Source organism: Macrotis lagotis, chromosome 1, assembly GCF_037893015.1.
Source record: "Macrotis lagotis isolate mMagLag1 chromosome 1, bilby.v1.9.chrom.fasta, whole genome shotgun sequence".
Taxonomy (NCBI): domain Eukaryota; kingdom Metazoa; phylum Chordata; class Mammalia; order Peramelemorphia; family Peramelidae; genus Macrotis; species Macrotis lagotis.
Window position 1 is genome coordinate 362,307,329 of NC_133658.1, and position 25,618 is coordinate 362,332,946.

Sequence of the window (25,618 nt, forward strand, 5' to 3'; positions counted from 1 at the left end):
CGGCGCCCGTCACGTGACGCGCGCGGCTCCCCCCCCCCCCGCGCTCCCCACGGATTCCCCCAGCGCCGAGGTCTCGGGGTGCCGGGACTGCACGGGCCCGGGGCAGGAGCAGCGGGAGCATGCGGCCCCGGTAAGCGGACGCGGCTCCGCCAGGCCCTCGGGGGAGCCGCCGGGCGTGGGGGACGGGCGAGGGCGCCGGCCGCGGACCCCGGCCCTCCCGGCCCTCCCGGCGCAGGGGGCGCCGGCCCAGCGGAGGCCCCGGCCGCGGCCTCAGGCGCGCCCGTGTCTGGCGCAGGTGAAGCGGCTCGGCCCCCGCCCCGCCTCGGACCCGCCCGGCCCGGGCCCCCGGGAGCATGAGCGGGCAGCGCGTGGACGTGAAGGTCGTGATGCTGGGCAAGGAGTACGTGGGCAAGACCAGCCTCGTGGAGAGATACGTGCACGACCGCTTCCTGGTGGGGCCCTATCAGAATGTGAGTGGGGTGCGCCCCGCGGGGGGCAGGGCGAGCCGTCGCCCCGGATCCAGCCTCAGCCTTTGCCCCTTACCCCGGGGGAATAAGCCGTGCGCTTCCCCTCGCCGGGTCTCACTTTATGTTATTGGGGGGTCACAGAAATGGGAAGTGAAAAAGCCCCACTACTGTGGGGGGTGGAGGCATGATTGGTTATGGTGCAAGGGGGCAGGTGGGAAGTGGGGGATGACTGTCTCCTCCCCCCACATGCAGACCATTGGGGCAGCATTTGTGGCCAAGGTGATGTCTGTAGGAGACAGGACCGTGACCCTCGGCATCTGGGTGAGTGATGGGGACACACACACCTACACTTTCTGGCTCCACTGAATGAGGGGCCTCCCGAGGGTGTTTACTTCCGGAGGTACTTTGAAATATTCGAATTGGAGAACATCTGTAACAATGCAGGCTTCTCTGAACCCTCTAATCCCTAGGAATTGTGGGTGGGAGGGTACTTGTCCAAATTATTCTCAAGCTAGGGGCCAGGGTTGAGCTTTCACCTAATTCTCTATAGGACACAGCTGGCTCCGAGCGCTATGAAGCCATGAGTCGAATCTATTATCGGGGTGCTAAGGCAGCCATCGTCTGCTATGGTAAGGTTATCGACCCCTACCTTGGGTCCAAAGCTTCATGCTTTCATGAGTTATGGTTTAATTGGAGGTGGACATTAAATAATTTTTCCTGGTCCCTTCTGTACTTTTTTATTCCCAGATCTTACTGACAGCAGCAGTTTCGAAAGAGCCAAATTCTGGGTGAAGGAGCTTCAGAGTTTAGAGGAGGTAAGTGTGCCTTCCATCCTTGAGGACCCTGTACAACCACTAACAGGGAGAGGTCAGTAACTTGCTTGCCCCGAGAGTCACTAAATAGTATTGGGGAAAAATAGTAACTGATATTGAAATGATTTAAGGTTCACAAGGTGCTTTGTCTCATTTAAGCTTCACAAGAGACCTCTTAGGCATAGGTGTATTATTCCCATTTCTCATGAAGAAATTGAGACTTAAGTTGGTTTGCATGTGGTTATGCAGTTAAATGTCCGTGACAGGATTTGAAAAAAATATTTTCCTAACTTTTCCACCCAGCAATCTAATCACTATACTAATGGATCTCAAGAAAGGTAACTAGAGTCAGAAGATTGAAGACTTGAAGTGCTGATTCTTACACTATTACCTGGATGACCAAGGACAAGTTATTTTGTCTGTGAGGTTGTTTACTCATTGTAATCCTGGAGTGTAGGTGTTGGTGAGAAAAGCACTTTGTAGCTTTAAATTGCTGCAGTTATAGTACCTATGATAATCATCACTATCATTCTCTTTAGCTAGGCAATGGAAATAGTAACTTGCTGTAGTAACTGACATCTGACTTGTGCCCACTTCAGAGCTGTCAGATCTATTTATGTGGCACCAAAAGTGACCTTCTGGAGGAAGATCGGAGACTGCGCCGGGTTGACTTCCATGATGTCCAAGATTATGCAGATGGTATCTACTGTTCTCTAAGTGCTGGGAGGGAGGGAGGGAGCCACAGAAGACTGATCCTAAAAGTGGCAGGTTTTTTTTTTATTCCCTTTCTTCAGTGTCTGTGGGGATAGTTGCGGTTTTCTGTCCCTCTTTTCCCCTGAGGTTAAAGGGGGCTGGAAACAAAACTCATGCCCTATGAGTAAAGGGAGGGTGGGAAGGTGAACTACATGAAGTTCCCATTTCTTTGGCTTTTCTGCAATCTTTCAGCCCTACTGCTTTTATCCTCTTGCTGGGTGTTCATCCCAGGAAGGGCATGACATGGGCAAGCCAGCTTTACTTGCTTATTCTGAGCTGTATGTTTACAGACATAAAAGCTCAGCTTTTTGAGACATCTAGCAAGACTGGTCAGAGTGTGGGTGAGTATTTTCTGGGAAGGGCTAGGTCTCTTGACTTCTTTTCAGTCAGTCTGGGAAAAGCCAAACTTAAGGAGAGGGAGGTAGCAAGGCAGACAGTGGCCCAGGAATTAGATGGAAGGAAATGTAATGTTCAGAAATGCAAAGATTATTTTGCTCAACTGGGATCCATTAACTGCACAGTGGGTCAGATAGGGAGGGCAAAATCTGGTTGGGAGTAGTTAACTGGTCAGTGGCTAGTTTTCCTTGCTACCTTCTTACATCATCTTATTCCACTACCTAGATGAGCTGTTCCAGAAGGTGGCAGAAGATTATGTTAGTGTTGCTGCCTTTCAATTGATGACAGGTGAGGTCCATTGATTATGATTTAGTGCTGATCCAGTCCCCTCATTTTAGAGCCATCTGAGGTCCAGGAAACCTGAAATAATTTGTTTCATGTAGATAAGAAATGGCCAACTAGGATTCAGACTCAAAGATTTTAGAATAATGGTCTGAATAGTGATTCTGTTGTTTCTTGATGATGAGGGGTTAATATTTGCTTCTTTCTCTCTGCAGAGGACAAAGTTGTTGACTTGGGTCAGAAGGGCAACACCTTCTTCTACAGTTGCTGCCATCACTGAGAGCCATCCTGTCACCTGGAAGGGGCCCTCTGCTGGATCCTTACCTATTCTCTGCTGGGTGAGGGGCTGTCTGAGCTACCCACAAGCCCCAGAGGCAGAAAGGGATGGTTACCTCCTGCCTGTGCTGGCCGAGGATCAGAGGCAGCAGCAGACTGAAAAGGGAGAAATGGCCAGTTCTGACTCTCGGCTCTTTGCTACTTGCTGGGCAGCGCTTGTACCTCTGCACATGATTTAAGTGGCTTCTGCCTTGTAAATAAAGTCCCTCCCTACCCTCCCACTGATATTCGGTCCAGTTCCTTACTATTTCTTGAGGAAGGAGGTAAGGTCCTTCTGTGTTAAAGGGGAAAAAAAGGTTGTTCCTCTCCTTACTTGAGGCCAGGACCATAGAGCACAGATTAGGTAGCCAGAGTACCTAGTTGTCCTGATTTGACTGACCTAATGAACTTGTTCCTTTCTCTAGTTTCTTCCTAGATGAAGCAGCAGTTAACTTCTATGATGAGGTAGCTGACTGAAAGGGACTCGATTCAGCCTGATTGTACTTTGGGAAATGCAGTTGGGCCCCAATGGGGAGGCCAGTGGAATGCTGACTACTTGACCCTGTGGTACTTAAATTTGATTTTAGGGGATGAGTACCCTAACATCTTGTGGTGCTATGTGATTTTAAGGAGAAATGGATGGGGCTATAGGGCATGTTTAGGCCCTTTCAAAGATGAGAGATGTCAGCAGCCAGTCTGTAATCCTGACCTGTTTGTAATGTAATTTAAATACAAGTCTTGGGGTTGCAAACCTTCAGGAAATGTGTTCATTAGTGAACTAACCATTTGGAATACAAGTGGTTATGGGTATAGCTTCCTTTTTGTAAACCAAATCCTCAAAGTTGACTTCCTCTTCATTCTTCAAAGTCCAATTCTAAGTCATCTTAGCCAAATCTGCTGTTTCCTCTCCCAATACCAAATGTTATGTTGCTTGCACCTCTCTATACACTTTGATTCTGGTTGTACAAACTTTACCTTTTGGTGCCAAACATGGTGTTGGACACAATTGATGCCTAGGTACCTAATGTAGCAAAGCTGAAACCATAACCACTAGTTGTAGACTGACAGACTATGCCAATGCTGACAACACTAGTCTATTAAGCCCTGGGTATTTCCATCCCTCTTTTTCTCAGCTAATGTGTCACCCCACATGTAGTAAGACAAAACACAGGGCCAGGGCAGTAAGAGTAAAGTTAAACTTTACTTTACAGTAATTTTTTTTCTTCTATTTACAAAGAATTACAGTACATATCATGGGGGCTCTTAGAGTAGGGCTCCCCTTTTTTCATTTCACTTACAGACAGCCGACAGTCTAAGGGGAGCAAAAAGAAACTAAGCAATGGTCCAAGACTTTCTCTCCTCCCCTTCTCCCTCTCCTAAAAAATATATATATATATATATATATAATCTATATATATAGATCTCTATTGTCAGCTTCTTTTAACGTGTTCTTTACCGAGACCCTAGTGAGAACTAGAGAGCTGTGATGAGTAAGCTGGTCTTTGACAAACTTCTGTGTGCCTTTACACCTGCTATACCCCCCCCATACACACACACACACACACACACACACACACACACACACACACTCACTCAATCCAAGCACCAGAACACCAAGTGCAGACCAGGCCCATTCCTAGCCCAGCACACCCCAAAATTGCATGTGAGAGCTGCCTTTGGCCACACTATTTCCTTTAGGAAGCTACAAAGTCTCACTTGGCTTTGGGGGGCAGGGGGAATCTCTAATAGATTTTAAGGCCCAGAGGCATCAGTGCCCATCTCTAAGCCCCTACTTAAGTAGCAGAGTAGGGGATGGAAAGCACTGTGAGAAGATACTACATGAGAATAGGAAAGGTTTTTTCTTTTGTTTCTAGCCAACATTTCTCCTCAGAGTGATATTTTAAAGTAGATTCTTATGCTCATGCTATGTTCAATACCAGTTTATTTTTTTCCCCAACCTTGCCCTTTACCAAACAACCCTCTCTGCTACTAGATGGGTCACACTTGGTCTAAAAGATAAAAGACACTGACTTCGTGCTGCTCATTCAGGAGGGGGGAGAGAAGGACCCCAACTTTCTGGCTAAGGAAGGCGATCACACCAATCTGTTCTCTAGGAGAATTACAGGTATACCCTCCCTTTTGTGGGCATCTTGAGAAACACACTGGCTAGAACAAGTGAGGTCCCATTTCAACCTTATCCTCTGCTCTAAATTCTTTGATAACTTGGTATCAGCTCCAATGGTGATGAGGGCAAACTTTTAGGGATGTCTTATTTTTCCTCCCCACTTGGCCTACATGAATTCAACCTAAAGAAAATGCTTTTTTTGTATCAAGTTTCTTGCCCCTAATAGGAAGCACTGGAATTTCTTTATTAAACCATCTGCCCATCTTTTGCATCCCCCCTTGGCAGTGCTTGTATGAGGAAAATAGCACCATAGATGAATTTTTGTGTACAATGCGATTTAACTATTAACTATTATGCAGATTTATCACACTAATGCAACCTCTGGACTGGTTGACCCCTAAGAAGCTTAGTCAAGAATAATTAGGCACATCCAATTAAAGCCACATATATTCATCACTTAGTTCTACAACTCTGGAATGTCAGAAAACACTGAACAGCTGGCAGGGGCCTGGCACTGTTTTACAAGTGGTAAGACAACCCTCCAACCCCATCACTCCACCACCCAAAAGGTATGCAGGAACCGCAGGACCTTTCCCATTACTAGCCTCTTTAAATGTCACTTTAGAGAGCACCCAAGCCAGCAGGAATTAGAAATGCAGAGATCACAAAGTCAACTTCAGTCATTTGGCTGGTGGGTCTCGAGTCAGGATCATAATGTTCCAACGAGAGCCTCTGAGAGGGAAGCCATGGATTGGAACCTGTACAAAAAGTGCAGTAGATCAGAGCATACAGTTAACTCACCCAAGTCCTCTCCTCATCTCTGCCAAAGGTGATGCTAGTGTAAAGGGTGTCACAATGGAAGGGTACTTTTTCCAGCTGCCCTCCAAAATGATTCTACTACCTATGTCTACTAGGTCTCAGCACTTGGGAAAATTCACCTACAATTACCTTTGTAAAGAATCCCTGACACAATTTAATGCACTAATTTCTAGCTCAGAAAATTCAAGATTATTCTTTCTCACCCCTTCCCACTCCCTTAGTTCCATTCTCTAACTTTTCAGCAGTGAAGTAGCAAACAATAATTTAAGTTTGTTTCTAGAGGAATTTTTGTTTCACAATTCCTGGGTGCTTCAATGACCATTATTAGTACTGAAAGATAATCACAATGGGAAGGTTTCAGTGACAGGAGAGGAAACTGGGATTTTAAAGACCAGTATAAAAAGGCTCTGTTGTAATGAGAGCCACCCCCCCCCCCCAGTAGTTTGATTGGTGTGGAACACTTATAGGACTGGAAATTTTTTAAGTATTTGTTCAAGGAATCAAAATCCCCATCCCATCCCAGTCTTGAACCCCGCTGTTAAGCTTTACTATTTTTTAAGGGTACATTTATCTGTCAATGAGGGCTCTCAAGGTCCTCAGTTCCTCCTCAGAAGTTGATATTTAGAAGGAACTCTATAAATGGGTTGTCCAGATTAAAAATTATTTCAACTTATTCTTTCCCCAATACTGATCTGAAACTTACTCTGAATTTTATAGGTACTTTTTGCTTGTCATGAACCATCCTATGGTGATTTCTGCTTTCCACCCCAGGCACAAACCTGTGCTTTGCTCTCCAAGAAGCCTCCTGGAAGATTACTTCAAAGAAAGCACTGTCCAGATACTAGGCACAGCCCACAAAGGCTCTTATAAGTTTGAACTAGGATTCCCTCACCTGGATGTCTAGGAGGAAGATGGTGAGACCTTGTCAAAAGGAGGAGGTTTATCCACAGAAAACACTCAAGGATCTATCTAGGGTCCTGCACTTTTAGATCTGCATGCCTGCTCCACTCCCCTGAGTCTAGCCAAAGTTTCTGACATATGCCCGACTTATTTAGCAATACTACTTAATAGGACAAGTGTCTTTAAAATTAAGACTCCTCCACCAAAAAAATTTTTAAATAGCCTGCACCAAAAATATTCACAGTTTATTTCATGAAACGAAGAGCTAGGGAAGTTTTTGTTTGATTTTTTTGTTTTTTTTTTAAACACACAACAGTGAAACATAGATTCCAACAGTGCATTATGGATTCCTTTCTGTTAACAACTACAAGTGCAAGGGAAACAGAGGATAGAAGGGGATGGGGTGAGCACAGAATCAACACTATAGACAATCTAGGAGAATCTTGGGAGTCAAGGGTAGAGAAGACCCTACAAATGTAAGTTATATATATTTATTCTTCTCACACATGATAAATACTTAACATACTGAGCGCCTCAGTGTTTCTGGGTAGATTCTTTTTTAAAATATATCTTCATGGTTTAAAATTATTTTTAAAAAGGAAATAAAAAGGCTTTGATTTTTCTCCTCCTTCATGAGGTCTTTTGGGGGGCGGGGGGGGGGAAGACAACATTTCTCCCCCAATTGCTGCTGAAAGGAAACTTAGCAGCACATCCACAGGACCAACCAATAAGAGATTAAAGCCCATTGGGTCTTCCAAAGTGATGTGCAGTCTAGCCAAAGAGGCCTGGAGAGATAGGATTCTATAAGGAGGGAAATCAGTTTTGGGTGCCAAATGCTTCAGAATAGAGGGGAGATACAAGAATGACCTCAACCCTCTGTCTGGGATTCAGAAATGAAGTTCCACTCTGTCTCGTCCTTGGAGAGCAGTTTTAAAACAAGGCTTATTCTTTTAGGGAGCAGCTCCCTGCAATGTCCACTTGTTTTTCCCTTCCTGGAATGAAGGAGGTAAATTCACATAGCAAGGGGTCCCTAATTCCCAAGGGGACAAGTCTTTAGAGTGCGAGTTAGGACAGAGAATAGAATGCTAACAGGTATAAAAGCCATTGCTGAGACAGAATGGCCTGGACAGCGCCTACTGGCTAAAGACTTCTCCAGTTGGCAAAGCACAGAGGTAATGTTTGTTATGAGTAAGGGAGGATTGAGGGAAAGGGAGTAAGTACTGGCCAAACAGCACTGCTTGCTGGCAGTCGGTGAACTGGGCTAACCACGGGGAAGGGTAGCACCAACAGTTTTCCCAGTCCCTCTGTTCCCAGTCTAGGGCAGCAGGAAGATGATCAGCAGTTTCAAAGAGGTGTTGCCTAGCCTGTCTCCTCCAGTCATGGTTCTTCTGGGGGCTCCTCAGTCCCAAATCGTGGGACCAGATACAGTTCTCACCTCAGTCAGCAAAGCAAAACTCTCATAAGAGAAAGCAAAATTATTCTCAGATGAGAGTTGGATGAAGTCTGTCATCTAGTGTAGAAAGAAGGAAGTACATGGGGCCTCCTTGTACATGAACAGGCTCCTTTCCTTATGGTTGTCTTAGTTCAACACGTAGAGGGAACCTGCAGAAGCAGTTAATTCCCCTGCACTGGGTTTGGATGCAGAGCTCATTGGTAACCTGGCAAACCTCCTTCCACTGAGACTTAGCCCAAGACACATGGAGTTCCAAAGCACCTGAGGGTTTGCTGGCGGTGAGCATGGAGGAAGGCCTGTTCAATGATGGTGCTCTAATAAGAGACCCTGCTGTTCTTCATAAGTCCAGCTCCTCTGCCACTCATGCAGAGGCACACCAACCTGTTCTAAAAAGTTCACAAAAAAAAACTGAGGGCTTGGCCTAGCCTGAACAGAAATAGCAGCTGCCCAATGGGCAACCCGTTATAGCGTTATCATTGCAGCCCTCTTAAAAATGGAACGTGAAGTAAGCTCTCTATGTGGACCCGGACGTGTGATGACCCATCCCTAGCAGTTATTCAGACAACAAACACAACCACTTCTGGGGTGGAAGCATCAAAATGCAGGAGACCAGTGGAGCTGAGCCCCACCTTAACATAACCATTTCCTTCCTGGCCAAAGGTTCTTGAAATGTTAGGAGCTGAATGTAAGGCCACTCCTTTCTCTTCAAGGATGTTCCCAAGCCCCACAAATAAAAGCTCCCTCCCCTCCAAAGGATGGGGGAAGTCCCACTATCTTTCCAACCTAACCACTGGAACTGAATTCCATGCTTGAATCCAGAGTGGAATTTTTATTTCAAGTTTACCATGTGTAAAAAGAAGGAAAAAGGACCACAATCTGTCTCCTCATGGGGGGGGGGTCCCCACTTAGATTTTGGTACATGGATAACTCAAGCCACCCCCACTGGCTAATATCACAAAAATTTCTGAGAGCTGGGGAATATAGGAAGGATGACAATGGAAAAGGGTTTTTTTTGTTTTGTTTTTTTTTTAAAAAGAAAGAGAGAGAAAGAAAAGACTTCCCTCCCCAAACAACACCCAGCGGGCAAACCTTGTCTGGCCACACAGCATTGCCTATCATCACTTCTGTTTCGACTCTGCAGGCTCATGAGTGGAAGGGGTCTGGTTAAGAGTTGGTACTGCACTCTGCTCAGGCTTAGGGTCTGGTGGTTTGATTAACCCTTTGTCAAGGGGCCGACAAGTCTGTGCCATTGTCTGTGGGCTCCCCGGTGATCGACAAGTTTGTGCCAGTGGCTGGTCTGCCCCAGTAGGACCAGGGCTCAGCTTGGCTGCAGTCAGTGCTCTGCCCACAGACCAGGGAGTAGGCCCTATTGGGGACTTCCCCAGGGCCCATGGGGGATGCTCGGTCACTGCTGACCGCTTCTCTGCTGGGGGAACAAGGTCTGGTGATTTGACAAGGGGCCTAAGGGACTGCACCATCAGTGGTGGTTTGGTGGCAAGCCCAGGGGGTTGTGGGGATGAAGCCATGGGTTCTGCTGAGGCTAAGGTTTTGCCGAAGGACCCAGAGCTCTGCTCCACTGACACAGGGGCACGTCCTGTGGTCCGAGGAGCCTGTTCAATCAAGTAACCCTTGGCAGGGGGCCGCGGGATCAGTCTGGCTTGAACCAGTGTTTTGCCAGCCTGCCAACCGTGTTCCACAGGGGCTGAAGCTCTTCCAGACGCTTGGAGGACTGGTTCAGAAGGGTGAATTTTCTCAGCCGCCCGAGGCATCTGTCCCAGTGCTTTGTTAACAGGCCAGGGACTCTGCTCCAGCACTGGTAATTTTTCAGTGGGCTGGGGTGTAATTTCAAGAGGTGAAGTTGCTCGTTCCTTTTGACGAGGACTCAGTTCAATAACCATAGTAGCTCGATCTTTTGGCCGAGTATTTTGGTCCACAGGCCTTAGTGCTTTTTCATTAGATACAAGGTTCTGGACCACAGCTGACAGCACTTTTTCTGCAGGTGGGAGTCTCTGACCCAAAGGGGCAAGGGGCCTGTCTGAGGTCTGGGGTTTAGGTCCAGTTGTTACTGGGGGCTTGTCTGAGGTCTGGGGTTTTGGACCATTTGTAACTGGGGACTTGTCTGAGGCCTGGAGTCTTGGTCCAGTAGTAACTACAGGCCTATCTAGTTGCTGAGACTTCGAACTGAGAGAACCCAAGGATTTATCCAAAGGCTGAGGCCGTGGACCAGCTAAAGCTAGAGGTCTGTCCAATAGTTGGGACCTGAGGCCAGCTGCTACTGAGGACCTGACTGATGGTGGGGATTTGGGGCCTGACAATGGAGGTTTGTCAGACAGTTGAGGTCTGGGGCTGGTCACTACAAGAGAAGTGTCTGCTGGCCTCTGTCCTAGTTCTAAGGGTTGAGGTCTTGGACCTGATACTCCAGGGCTCTTATCTGGTGACTGGGGCGTGGAGTCAGGCACCACAGGAGGTTTATCAGCCAACATTGGCCTCTTACATGTTCCTACTAGGGCTTTCTCTGACAGCTGGAGCCTTTGGCCCACGGCCCCAGGGGCTTTGTCCACCATCAGGGGTCTTTGAGCAGGAATCTCAGAAGGCTGCTCTGCTAGCTGAGTGTCTGCACCTGAAGTCAGCGGCACAGGGGGAGGCACGTACTCACGGATCTCCCCAGGCTCCAGAGGGTTGGGGCCGCATGGATCATGTTCTGTGCAAGACAGGCGACCGTCCAGTTTAGAGATGAACAGCATTCCCTCCCGGTGTTGCTTGCAAAAGGAACTAGGGCACATCTCACAAAAAGATGCAGCTTCTTTTCCACAAACATCACACTGGTGCCATGGACATTCCCATTTCCCTGAAAAGGAGAAAAAATAGCAATGTATTATTAAATAGGTAAATAGATACCCGTGGCTTAGGAACCTGCCCACATTGAAATTTTTTTAATTCTAATCAACCCATGATGGGGAAGCCCATAATTCACATAATTCAGATAAGAAAATATTTTACACAGAACTAGTTAACAAAAATGGGAAGAAGGATCCCAGTAAACAGTGATTTAATCATTGTGCTACAGAAACAATATATTTTGGAAGATGTACAGGAAATAAAAATTATCATTAAATCATAAGGCTCCTCACTTAGCAACCAGTAGAATAAGGAAATCAGCTACATATTTGGTAGCAAAGATCACTCTTTCTAGGTGCAAAATAACCTGACTGAAGGCTCTTAAAAAAAGAGCTGATGGGTTTATCCTAATCTTCATTGCATTTATGGCATAGAAGATTGACTGATGGACAGCATTTTATTCTCATCTTTTCTCCCCGTGTTGTTGCACTCTCCCTCTGCCACCCAAGTGAAACATGTTGGGTCTCCTGTTGGTCTCTCCACAAAGATCTCTACTTTCCCGTGCTTGCAGGGAACCACTGAATGACTGGAAAAATAATGGCCTTCAGGTCCACAGTGCATATACTTCAGCATGGCAAGTTCACTGTACCACCAATGCCAAAACTATTGGCAAAGACTCTTCAAACTCATCACCTTAAAAACTAATGGCAGAAAAAAAAATTGATAAATATTCCTGTCGACTCCAGTGTACATAAGGTAAGAACTTCTTCCCAAGAGAATCAATTCCTTTGAGACTGTAATTTGGGTCTCATTCCCTGACACCAATAATATCTGTTCCAAAATCTCAAGGATGACAAAGGTCTCGGGTTATTTAATGTTATCCTATGACTAAATAGATAACATCCCTAACAAATGGTCATTCAGTTGCCTCACGAAAACTTCTAAAGAGGAAGAGCTTCCTCTATCTTTCATAAAGCAGCCAATTCTGCCTTTGTACAGCACTGAATTGTTAAGAAGACCTGTCTTTATATCCAGTTTAAAAGTGCCCTTCTACAATTTTTATCCTGTTACTAGCCTATTACCAGGTCTTGTCCCTTCTAAATCTCTTCTGGCTCATCACTGTAAATTTCCAATTGAACCTCCATTATCCTCATATCTTAATATTCCATAGACAGACTTAATTTTCATAAAATGTGACGGTCATAAATGAACATAATACTAGCCATAATACTAAATTCATGCATTCCAAAAACTATATTTTATTTAATGTGGTCTAAGATTAACTTTTTTTGCTGCCACATCACAGTAATGATTCATTCTTATGTAGTATACTAAAAATAACTGTATTTTCCCAAACGAACTGCTTTTATAACTTTGTGAACTTGTTTATAGTTGATTACTTGATCCCAAATGTAAGACTACATTTGAGCCAATTAAATTACAAATTCTTTTTGGATCCTGTCATTCACTGTTACTTATCAATTCTTATTCCAGGAATAAAAATAAACTCAGGTAAGGAATGGCATCTATGTTAAAACTGAAAGAACACTAAGCCAAAAATTAAAAGCCCTGGAATCTAGTTCTAACTCTACCACTAATCTGCTACCCACTAACTCTGGGGCAGATGTAATCTTAGGAAAATTTCATTTAATCTGGAAAACAACTCTGTAAGATATGTCCAAGTGCTATTATTTTCACAGGAGCCAGTGTTATTATTTCCCTATACTGTACAGATGAAGTTAAAATTCAATTGCCCAGGGCCATATAGGATAAGAACATCAAAGTTATCTAATACTTCATTATGGAAAAAGGAACGTACCTCTCTTTCTTTAGTTCCTAGAAAAATAAATCATTCATAATCTCATTTTTATTACCTATTTTCCAACCATGGTGTCTGGTGACAATTTTAGTTTGCTTCTCATCTCTCAATGTTTCTTGAGAAATTTTTCTCATGATGAATAATTGACTCCAAACTTACATATTCTTTATAATTTTCCTTTTATCTTTTGAGCTTTTTTTTTTTAAAGGCAAATGGTGTTAAGAGATTTTGCCAGGATCACTGAGCTACTAAATGTCTGAGATCGAATTTGAATGTTTTTCTTATTTTAACAAACAAGAATTCCATACATGGTGATATAATTTCATGAGTTGAAGAAAAAAAAGTCTAAATTACAACTAAGCCTTCTCTCCTCTTGTGGTTAGCATTATATAGGAAAATTCATCTTTCATATGTTTCCAGTCTGTGGCAAATATGAAGTCTTAGATGTAGACTCTGTTCTGGATGGCCAATAGTAGTACCAAATTTTATGAAGTGAGTTCAGTACTAACCTGCAGGCCTTTTTGTCAAATTGAGGCAGTCAGCATGATAGACTTTGGGACAACCTGGTTTCTTACAGGATACAAGCTGCCCTGCATCCCCACAGCTGAAACATTCATCTTCTCGCTCCTTTGTAATCTCACCCTGGGATCGGCGCTTAACTTGTTGTTTTCTTTTTAGTTTCTTGGATTTCTCTTCTGTGGGATTGGGATGATTCTATGGGAAAGAGATTTTTCAATCAACACTCATCCCTAACAAAACACTTGTTTTGTTCTTAGTTAACCTGAATAGCAAAGAGAAACAATGATACCTATATAAAGGACTGATGGTCACAAATCTGAACAAGACACTCAATTCTGATATTTTCAAGGAATTGATTTTTTTTAAGTTACATTAACCAAAACAATTTCTTTCTTTCTTTTTTTTTTTTAGGTTTTTGCAAGGCAAATGGGGTTAAGTGGCTTGCCCAAGGCCACACAGCTAGGTAATTATTAAGTGTCTGAGACCAGATTTGAACCCAGGTACTCCTGACTCCAAGACCGGTGCTTTATCCATTACCCCACCTAGCAGCCCAACCAAAATAATTTCTTATGAAAAGGACAGAATTTTAAGAATCATGGAGGGGCGGCTAGGTGGCGCAGTGGATAGAGCACCGGCCCTGGAGTCAGGAGAACCTGAGTTCAAATGCGACCTCAGACACTTAATAATTACCTAGCTGTGTGGCCTTGGGCAAGCCACTTAGCCCCATTGGCTTGCCGGAAAAAAAAAGGTCATAGAAATAAAAATTTTCATTCACAAAGGCTTTCCATGCACTTGACACTCCAATATATGAAATACTTTTTTTTTTATTTTTAGATTTTTAGATTTTTCAAGGCAATGGGATTAAGTGGCTTGCCCACAGTATTTGGAATCAAAGGACCATGATATTAAAATTTACCTACTTATTACCTTTATGACTTTGGACTTTTTGGGCTTCAGTTTCTTCATCTATAAATTTTTTAATAACTAGGTAACATCTAAGATAACACCCTAATCAAAATTCAATGATTATATATCAGAGGTTCATGAAACTAAAAAAACAATTTTTAAGCTGTATTTCAAAACAGCTCTTTTCTTTGTCATTCTGTGTATATTTTATGCAATTATAAACACTGCTCTAAGAAGGGATCCATGGAATTCTGACTGGAAAAGGGGTCCATGACATATAAAAAGATTAAGAAACCCTGAATTTTGTAATTTGACCTAGATAGATCAGTTCTTAGTCTCCAACAGAAACCATGTTCTAATTGTTGTCCTCTTCCACTGGTTCCCTCAATTCAGGCTCATGCTATATGCATCCTTTCCAGAAAAACATCCTATCTGGGGTAATTAAGGATTCACTAGACTTGATTTCAAATTCAAGGTCTACTACTTATTACCTATATACAGATAGGCAAGTTCTAAACCTTTCTGGATCTCAGTTTCCTTACCTGTGAAATAAGATGGTTAAACTAGATGACTTCTGAGGTCCTAGTCACCAACTAGAATTCTCATTGTCCTATATCAGCTAAGATCAATATTTTAGCTACTAGACCCTATATTTATCTAATTCATGTCTGTTCAGGAAAAAAATTAAACCAAGTAATGTATAAATGAAGATGCTTCTCCTGGCTATTAAACAAAACAAAAAAAAAGAGAAGTTGCTAGCTATTGTACTTTAGGTCAGACTTTCATCATTCAGTATCTGCCTCAAGTTCTACCATCTCCATGAAACCATCAAAAACTAATACAAACGGATTACTTTATTTTCTGATGCCTTGCTAATACCTCATTATATACAATCCCAAAAAAGTTGTATCATCTACTTCCAATTACACTTTCAGCTAATTGAGGACAGGATCTTTTCTGTACTTTAATTCTATCATCTATAAAATAAAATAATAGAAATTTAATATACTTTCTCCACTGGACTGTCTTGAGCAGAGTTCTTTGTAAACCATAAGTTGCATTAGTAATGTAAGCTACTAGTGGCAATTAGATATTTATTCTACATATTTTTTATACAAGTACCAAATCTATTCTAATTATTTAAAAAGAACATTTAGAAATTCAGTAATCAAGTTAACTTTCTATCTCACAACACTCTACCTTCACTAGTTTTTGAATCTCTACCTACACTAGTTTTTGACAAATACAATCAAGAAGACCTGAAGTGGCAAGGTTTTAGAGAGTCACCTCAATTTTTTTTAAAGTTTCAAATGTCAATTTCCCTCCCACCTAGCATCTCGGCAGTAAAATGAGGAAGTTAAACTAGATAATCTATATTATCATGAATTGTATACAACTTTTGATCCTAACCATTTTATATCCAGCTCCACTCACTGTTAACTCCCCACCTTTATTTTAAGTTCATAGACACCAAAAAAAACCCAAAACCCAACAAAAAAACAAAACACAAATTGGGTTTTTCTTTGGCAGACAAAATGTAAAATGTAGCAGAGAAAACTATCTAAATGCTAACTAACAGCAGTTTTTCTCATGTTAAGATGGTAAGAATTCAAATGAACTTAACTAAAATGGAAGATAATATGATACTGTGAAGCAGTTACAAAAGGAAGTGATAAGATATCATATTAGAAGTCAGGGAAAAAACTCAAGTTATTAAGAAAGAAGGTTCATTCTTTAGTAAACAACTCAAAGCAAAAATATCTTTTTTTCCCTATGAAATCTAATAGTACTACTATAAATTAAGGCAAGTAATGTATAGGGAGGTAGTACCTTTGGCCGGACACCCAAAAAACCACTACAGTTTGGTGCTCCACATTTGCAAACAGTTTTTCCATTCCCTAGACATTCTAGATTGTAGTTGAAGGTGAGTTCAGTGCCTGGGAAGGAAAAAAAAGGAATAAAATGACATTTTATTATTAGTACCTGTTATCTGTCAGGAGATTTCCAATTAGAATAGAATATTTTCATTAAAAACAAATACTGGTTGGCAGCTAGGTTGGAGCAGTGGATTGAGCACCAGTGCTGTAATGAGAAGAACCCGAGTTCAAATTTGGTCTCAGACACTTGTCTTACTAGCTGTATGACTTTGGGCAAGATATTTAACCCCATTGCCTCAAAAGATATATATGTATATGTTTATATAAAAAGGGATTTTAGTTATAGATAGTAATAGAGACAAAAATAATGAGAGGAAATAACTTTAATCAGGAATCTGTAAATTTGGGAATCTATAACTTGAAAATGCATGAGTCATCTGGTCTCAACAGCATAAGGCAGTCACATGAAATAGGGTCAAAAGAAAGACCTAGAATATCAAGGAAGGAGAGAACCCTTTTAACATTTTAACTGGCAGAGGGAGGAGAGCATTTCATGGTAGAAGGGATAAATAAACATCCTTGAAAAAAAGGGATTCTATATATATTCTAGAGGTATTTTTTAAAAATGCAGAGAGGCAGGAGATGACATCTGAAGTTCAATTTGGTTGCAATGATGAGTAACTGAACAACAAGCATAATCCATTTGCATGCCTATGTAAAATTAATGAAGAATTTTACAAAGGTGCATCCCATTTGATAGCCACAATAACTCTAGGAAATATATAGTAGTGAAAAAAACGTACAAATCAGTTGGAAGGATACAGAGTTAAGTGAAAGACATTGAATGCAACACTAAGCAGCTTTCAGTTGATTCTACAGGAAGAGGCAACTACTCATATCTTTTGAGTAGGGATTTGAATCATACCTCAGCTTAGGAAGTTAATTTTTGCAGTTGTACAAAATATGGATTTGGGGAGACTAGAAGCAAGGAAATAGATCAGGAAGTCATTATAATATTGTAAATTAGAGGTGATGAGGGTGTGAATTAAGGTGGTAGCAAGGTGAGTGGAAAGAAATTGAGGAAACTATAAGAATTACTGACTAAATGGATGTCAGGATTACCTTCAGGGAGAAAAAAAAAGAATGATTCCAAATTTCACATATGGGTGATAGGATCTGCCCTCAAAAAGAAATAAGGAAGTTGAAGGAAATGGGAAGATAATTGGGGAAGGGGGGAGGAATAAAGAGAGGATGGAGATGTGAATGAAAAAATGAGTTCAGGTCAAGATATTGAACTTGAAGACAGAAGTAGTCAAAGTGAATCAAGAACCAATAGATGCATTCTTTTTTTTTTTTTGCAAGTCAATGGGGTTAAGTGACTTGTCCCACATGGCTAGGTAATTATTAAGTGTCTGAGGTAGGATTTGCTCAGGTACTCCTGACTCCAGGGCCGGTGCTCTATCCACTGTGCCACCTAGCCATCCTGAACAGATGCATTTTTATAAATAATCCTTTTGTTTTAATTTCAATGATTTCCATGAATACCATTATTTGCCCTTCTTCATTTAAGGTGAAAAAGAAACATTCCTAGAGTGCTCTGTTTAAATGTTGATTCATTTGCTGGACAAAATGTTTCCTATGGGGAAGGTATTATGAGCCCAAGATAAATGGAACCTTTGGAAGTTTGGGAAGTATCACGAATTTATAAGGAAATGAATACACTATCTTGTGAGGAAAACCAAGAGCCACATTCTTAATGAAACGTCAATAGGTTAATAGTGCTTAATAAAACTTTATCCTTTTGGCTCTATGTTTTTTATTCTGACTACTGCTTTTTGCAGTCAATAATGATTGAAAAGGGGGCAAACTTAGCCTTTCTTCCCAGAATTCTTAATTAAGATTTCCCAGTCACTGAAGGCTGGATAAACTCAATAATTGCACATATGCTGAGGGAACTCTTTCTAAGGAGACCAATCTGAATTAGAGATATGGATAGGCCATTATTTAAGATTTATTTTCCCCTTTGTATTAATATAAGCCATAATATAACTGTACTAGAAAGACTTATCTTGCACGTCTGAGATTCCAGCCATTTTTGCTATCAATATACTGAAGACTCATTTGCATTACCACTAATAAAGTAATATTAAATGAGTTATTCAGGGGTGGACATTCTTTTTTTTTTGTTTTTTTTGTTTTGCAAGGCAAATGGGGTTAAGTGGCTTGCCCAAGGCCACACAGCTAGGTAATTAGTAAGTGTCTGAGACTGGATTTGAACCCAGGTACTCCTGACTCCAGGGCCAGTGCTTTATCCACTGTGCCACCTAGCCGCCCAGAGGTGGACATTCTTTTATTTAATGTAAAAATTTAAAGATTGCCCTCTTACCTGCTTTGATGTCACTTAGGGCAAAAAGGCCAACTCGAGTATCTCCATTCACAGACCACTTTTGAGTTTCACAATTGGGCTGGCAACAGTGATTCATAAACCGAGCATAATTTCCCTTGGGACCAGCATCAATAATCCGGTCCTGTAATCATAGTTTTAAAAAAACTTTCAATAATAGTTTAATTTTAATAATTACTTCAAGAAGAAAAATAGCACTACCTCCTTATTTTTGAGCTGTTGGTAATAATGTTTATACTGCACTTGTACATTTTCTAATTGTATTTTATACACACACACACACACACACACACACACACACACACACACACACCTGACATTAAGTATCACAGAAAGACAGACAGATATACAAACATAACTCCTTTGGCCCTCACAAGTCTTCGGTGAAGTAAGTACTAGCACTTATATCTAATAAATAGAGGAGGGGCTAAGGGAGCGAATGACTTGTCACACAACTAGGAAATATCTAAGGACAGGTATGAACCAAAACCATTCTAGATTTCAATCCCAGTGTTATATCCAGTAAATTATTCTGCTTCTCTATTTTAAGAGATAAAGTGCTTTTTCACAATAATGTCGAAAGAAAGGTAATAATGCATGTTTTCATTTTTTACATTAGGCACAGAAAGAAATACCTTGTCTGGATTTACAAAGCTATTAAATAACAGAAGCTGAATTTCAAACCAAGAGCCTGAATCTTTGGGCAGCATTCATTTCAGTACATCATGTTGCCTTCCAATTTATTTAGAAATACAGGATGCAGAGATGAAAGGAAATTTCCTCATAAAACTTTTCCCAAAACAATGATTCATAAAACAAAATATTTGCTGAATTGATGAATTAAGTTCTTTCTACCTTCTTATATTATACCTAACATTCACAGCCTTGAAAAAGCTTTATAAGTATTACTTCATCCTCATATCTACCTGGGATGTTGGTACTATTCTTATTACCATTTTAGGGGCAGCTATGTGGTGCAGTGGATACAGCACTGGCCCTGGACACAGGAGTACCTGAGTTCAAATCCTACCTCAGACACTTAATAATTGCCTAGCTGTGTGGCCTAGGGCAAGCCACTTATCCCCATTGCCTTGCAAAAACTTAAAAAAAAGACCACCTCCCATCTTATTACTATTTTATAGATGAAAAAACTGACATAGATAGAAGTGAAATGACTTTGAGACCATAATGAACACTGGTCTTCTTGACTCTAGGTGCAGCAATCAATCTGTTCACTAAATTGTAAAAAACTGCCTCATTATTATCTTCTATTTACTTTTTTGTGCACATTGTATTTTATTCCTCCAGATAAATGTAAACTCCAAAAAAGGTAGCAAAATGTCTCATTTCTGTCCTGTATCAATGGGAACTAAGCACAATTCTTTGCACATAAAGAAATGTCTGCTAATTTGAACCATGTGAATAAAGCCCCTTTTCTGGGAAAAAATTACTGTGTGCCCTTCATCAATATACTTCACCCTGCCAAGTTTTTAATTTCCTCATGTAATATGAAATATTTAATTATATTACATTCCTTTTAAAATAAATTAATTTTTTTCAATTAACAAAAAAATCTGCCTTCTCTCCCGCAACCAAAAGAAAAACAAATTTACCCTGTAACAAATAAGAATAGTCAAATGAAACAAATTCCTGTACTGTTTTTGTGTGTGTGGGCGGGAATCAAGCCAGATTTCTTGAGAAATTCCTTACAAATCTAATTCTATTTCTTTTTAGGTAGAAATTGGATTGCATGTAGACCATAAATAAGGGAAAAACAGAGAGTTTTTGTAAAATGTGAGAGTTTCACTTATTCTAATCAAAGACCCAAAATAATGGATGTAAAGCAGTTTGAAAGGCAAAGTAAATGTTACACATTAGAAAGGAAATCACATCACAGATTTCGAGATGGAAGGGTCTTAAAAGAAGTCACTCAGCCCTCTCCTATCATTTGGCATATGCCAATAAAAAGCAGATTCAGGGTAGCTCAACGAAAAAAGCTGTCATCACTATTCTTGCTCACTTTCAGTGATTCTTCTTTGACTCCTGGTAAAAGGATGACTAAGAATGAGTTAAAAAAAAGTGAAGTGAGCAGAACCAGAAGAACACCATTTAGGCAATATGGTTTGATGACTAGTTATGACTGGATTTAGCTCTTTTCAGTTCTTAACAACAATTCAATTTGCAAGACTCGTGATAGAAAATGCCATCTACAGACTGAGAAAGAACTGATGGAAGTCTGAACGCAGATTGAGGCATACTAGTCTCAACTCTCTTGACTTTTTCATAGTGAGATGCAAAAAAGACATTTTTATTACTTACCTTATCTAAAGTGAGCATATAGAAATTGGTGATGTCATGTTCTTGTGCATAACGGATCCGGGCCCTACACTCCTCTTCATCTATTAGCTCTCCCACATACTCATTTACAAATTCACCCTTTAACAAAAAAACAGAACATCCTCAATAGAAGAAAATTCCATAAAAAAATTCACCTGTGATTCTCTTTACGTTGCAGTAAGAATATAGATAACCAGATGGTACCCTTACCAGAGGAGTTGTGGCCTAGTATTACAGGTATGTACTAATTGGTCCTTAATTGACTTATGTAGATCCAGAGACTTGAGTTGTACTCTTCATCACTTTACTTACCATAGATGTTGAAGATTAGATTTTATTGTTAATGTTTTTTGGTAGGATCAAGTTGTGGGGTGGGGTGGGATGAAGAGGAGGAGTGAAAGTATTTATTAATCAATCCACTTCAAAAGTGGGTGGCTTGATGAAAGCTTATTGACATCTTCATAGACAATTCACAGAAACATGTCTTTCACATTATGATATTAACACTGTCAGGATATTAACACTGTCAGGATACGTTTGCAATATGGGGCATTACTTATATAATCATGGATGTTGAGGGTTTAGATTTTGCTGGAAAGATAGAGACCACAGTAAAATTTCATCTGCACAAAACATAGGAAGTGCCTTTCATTTCAAGAATCCTCACCTTCTTTCACTAACTTCTTGTAGATTTTAAAATATTAACTTTGAATTTTTCTTATTTCCCTTTACAATGAAAGGATGAAGGATATCTCTCTGAGAAATTTATTTCCTCCCCAATCCTCTAGAATCACAAAATTATTGGTCATCTATGTGTATTCTAAGTAAATAGTTTGAGCATAATATCTTGAAGACAGTAATCAAAGAAAAAACAAATAAAACCTCCATTGTCATCTAGTGATATGACTTAGATTTAAAGTTATCTTGTGTCAGTGCTTTCTTTATTCTTTCCTTAAAAGGTAGGGAATTCTATAGGATTCTTCTCGTTTTCTCTCTAAATTCTCAAAATAGGTGGAAGATTGATAGTTTAATTTCAAATTATCCCTCTTCCTGTATTTTGATTTTTGCTGGTAAAATACCCATTTGAATAGTCACTGTAAGAATTCAGCATTAGGGCGGCTAGGTGGTGTAGTGGATAAAGCACCAGCCTTGGAGTCAGGAGTACCTGGGTTCAAATCTGGTCTCAGACACTTACTAATTACCTAGCTGTGTGGCCTTGAGCAAGCCACTTAACCCCATTTGCCTTGCAAAAAACAACAACAAAAAAACCTAAAAAAAAAAGAATTCAGCATTATAGCATAAGAAATGTTTGACTCTTCCCTCACCCATGTGACTGACACCAACTAACAAATTTCAACTGCTGTCCCTTTGCATCCTCCATCATTTCCTTTCTGCTTTGTTATCATCCTAATTCAGGCACTCAATACAAGGTCAATAGTAAAATCATCTAGGTAGTCTACTTCTAGTAATCTTTCAGTCCTATAATTCATCTTTCTACAAAATTTTTTAAATTTACAAGTCATGCAATTATAACATGCCTGTTCAAAAATCTTAATTTCTCACAGCCCATTGGATATAATTCCTTATTAGAGTAGAAAATCCTTTAGAGCTGAGATTATGTTACCCGTCAACTTTATATTGCTAAAACTTAGTCCTATGTTCTGTATATAACAGGCACTTAAGTGCTTGTTGAATAGAATTATGATTATAATTACAGTTTCATTTGCTCATAAAAGAAATTTAAATTCCCTTATCTGATCAGAATTTATCATTCCATCTCTCTTATACCTTATTCCCCCTAAACTTCTTCTTTGACCACCCAAAGATAATTATTCTCTTCTCCTTTAAGCATGTAGCCAGGACATTAACCTTGATTTTACTTTACTAGGATCTCCTCCCTTTGAGGGAACCAGTTCAACTCTGATCCTTGCCTTACAAAAAACCTAAAAAAACAAAAACAAAAACAAAACCTTTAAAAAAATTTTTTTTTGTAAGGCAATGGGGTTAAATGACTTGCCCAAGGTCATACAACTAAGTAATTAATAAGTGTCTGAGTTCACATTTGAATTCAGGTCCTCCCAACTCCAGGGCCAGTGCTCTAACCACTGCGCAACCTACCTGCCCTTACTATTCTCAATCTCTCATTCTTACAACACACACACACACACAAACACACAAATTAAATTGTCAAAACTTGTTTTTTTAGCCACAGCAACTCATGCCTCACAATCTTCATCTATCTACTCACACAGCCTTAGTTGAGGCATTCATCACCTCTCACTTGGGACTATTAGAAGAGCTTTTCTACTTTCTACTCTTACTCTCCCTATTCCAATGTAATTTCTGAAAAATGCTAATCTGACCATGCTGTCCCTCTACTTAATCTTCATCGATGACTCCTCCTTTATTTATTACTCCACTGAATATTTTAATCTTGACAATCTGGTCCCTTTTTGTGCTACTCCATTCAATTTCTGGTCTAGTAAGACTAGCCTGCTGTTCCACACAGATGACAATCCACCACTCATCTCGATGCTTTTACATTGGTAAGGTGTTCCCTTACCACGGCCACTTTGAAAAACCAATTTTTTCAAGACTCCATTCAATTGATGCCTCTAACAAGTGTCTATTAGGGCAGCTAGGTGGCACAGTGGATAAAGCAGGAGCCCTGGAGTCAGGAATACCTGGGTTCAAATCTGGTCTCAAACAATAATTGCCTAGCTGTGTGGCCTTGGGCAAGCCACTTAACTCTATTTGCCTTGCAAAAAAAATCTAAAAAGCAAAAAAACAAAAAAAACCCCAACAAGTGTCTATTACCCAAACATTAAGGTCCTCTGCAAAACTACATTGCATTCACTTTGTGAATATCTTGAATATGCTTATGTACATGTTATTTCCTATAAGAATGTGCACATCCTAAGGAAAAGGGCCTATTTACCAATCTTCTTATCTCAGTTGTTTATCACATAAATGCTTACTTAAATGTTGCAGAAAGATTGTATTTTTTATCAGATCCATAAGCAGTCTCTTCATAGCTATTAAACTATAAGTACATAGACAATACTGCTAATTACACATTGCTGTTAGTCAATAAATGTTACGGAATTGAATTACTACAATGAATACTTTCACATAGGAAACCTCTACAGTAGAAATATCAAATTTGTGGAACATGGGCTTCATTCAAGTGGTCAACAAAGACTCCCAAAGTGTAATTCGAAAATTAAAATATAATTGAAATATATTTGACTAAATAAAAATAAAATGACATAGATAATATTAAGGTAGTTTTCTCAGTCAATAAGTGACACCTGCAAGGATCCTTATGATTTAATGTCCACTATTTCCATCTCAGTTTGACACCATGGCCCTACATATATAGAATAAACAGACTGGCAACTATTATCTGCATGTTTCTGTATAGTATTTAGATTAGTCTTAACCCTTATTGGTGTGTCCAAATAGAGAAATGAGATGGAAACAGGCAAGACTCATAGGACATTTAAGTAAAGGAGGAAAAGCTGCAATTTCTACCCCCCACTTGAAGAACATTCCTCTAATTGTTAAAAAAAATAACCTTTACCTTTTTAATATCAGTTTTTGTCCGTAAGCCCCAGCCTCTCTGTAATGTACGGAAGATTTCAACCTCAGGATACTGGCGTTTTGAGAAGCACTGGTTCTGGCAACGCCCACCTGCAGGACAGACAGTGGGATGGCACTCATACAGAAGCATTCGGTTAATGCACTCTGAGTCGATGCCACAGGGGTTTTCATCTGAAGCTTTGCAGTTACATCTGGGAATTTCTGATAGGTCTGCAGTGAAGATCTGAACTCTGCCTATTGGACGATTCACCTATTGAAATAGAATCAGAAGGAAGACAGGAATCAGATAATTTCTTCTCCTTCAACAACAAGCTAGGCATAACTTGCTTACTAAAAGATTCATGATTTCCTGACATCTAGGAATGTAGACTGAAGACAACTTCTAGTATGTTTACATAAGTTGTTCAAAAATATCAGAAAAATAACCTCTAATTTAACAGATGAGAAACTAAGGTCCAAATACCTTTTGACCTGTCAAAGTTTATTTGGCTACTCTCCATTTGATGGACACCTTGCTTTTGAGGCCCACCACTCTGAAACAAATAATGGTACTATATTTGAAAATTTAATTACATTCTTAGGAAATCTCCAGAAAATAATGGGGTTAAAGGATGAAAGGATTTGATTTTTTTTTCTACCTTTAGAGCAAACTATCATTAGTCTCCAGATTTTCAATTCCACTAGCAATTTGTGGGTATCCCTTGCTCTTCATGATTCCTAGACATGCTATGTGCTTTTGTATGAGGCAAAACTGGAATCTAAACCTATGAACAAAGCAGGAAAACTATCATCCTGGATAATTCTATTATCTGAAAATTTATTTACTTATTTTTTTAAAAGAAGGATTTTATTTATTTCTAGTTTTACAATTTCCCCCCTAATCTTGCCTCCCCTCACCCCCATCTGAAAATTTAACTGAAAGGAAGCCAGACATCTCAAATAAAAGTATTCATTCAGATATTTCATAATCCAAAGTATATTTCCATATTCAAA

At 40.3% G+C, this 25,618-nt stretch overlaps 2 protein-coding genes across 17 annotated transcripts in view; one reads left to right on the forward strand and one right to left on the reverse strand.

The window, feature by feature from the left end:
- The first annotated feature begins 43 nt into the window (after nt 1–43).
- RAB24 (RAB24, member RAS oncogene family) lies at nt 44–4,622 on the forward strand. Of its 5 annotated transcripts, XM_074212308.1 has the most exons (9): nt 44–130; nt 296–470; nt 720–788; nt 1,018–1,096; nt 1,215–1,282; nt 1,879–1,978; nt 2,323–2,373; nt 2,654–2,716; nt 2,926–4,622. In XM_074212308.1, the coding sequence occupies exons 2-9, from the start codon at nt 354–356 to the stop codon at nt 2,988–2,990; spliced, it is 612 nt and encodes a 203-aa protein (XP_074068409.1). In that variant the 5' UTR covers nt 44–130; nt 296–353; the 3' UTR covers nt 2,991–4,622. The 5 variants fall into 5 exon arrangements, 3 of the variants coding, with proteins under 3 accessions (XP_074068409.1, XP_074068410.1, XP_074068411.1); XR_012473729.1 differs by having other exon boundaries at nt 2,323–2,716; nt 2,926–2,961; XM_074212309.1 differs by lacking the exon at nt 2,323–2,373.
- The window catches only part of NSD1 (nuclear receptor binding SET domain protein 1), a 160,556-nt gene continuing 139,464 nt past the window's right edge, over nt 4,527–25,618 (reverse strand). For 10 of the 12 annotated variants that reach the window (XM_074212296.1, XM_074212295.1, XM_074212293.1 and 7 more), the window contains 6 exons: nt 24,606–24,875; nt 21,005–21,121; nt 18,668–18,809; nt 16,235–16,341; nt 13,489–13,693; nt 4,527–11,170 (listed from right to left, as the gene is read on the reverse strand). In XM_074212296.1, coding sequence (XP_074068397.1) covers nt 9,441–11,170; nt 13,489–13,693; nt 16,235–16,341; nt 18,668–18,809; nt 21,005–21,121; nt 24,606–24,875 — 2,571 coding nt within the window. In that variant the 3' untranslated portion in view covers nt 4,527–9,440. The remainder of the gene's footprint in view (nt 11,171–13,488; nt 13,694–16,234; nt 16,342–18,667; nt 18,810–21,004; nt 21,122–24,605; nt 24,876–25,618) is intronic. The other 2 variants (XM_074212297.1, XM_074212304.1) reach the window with 2 other exon arrangements.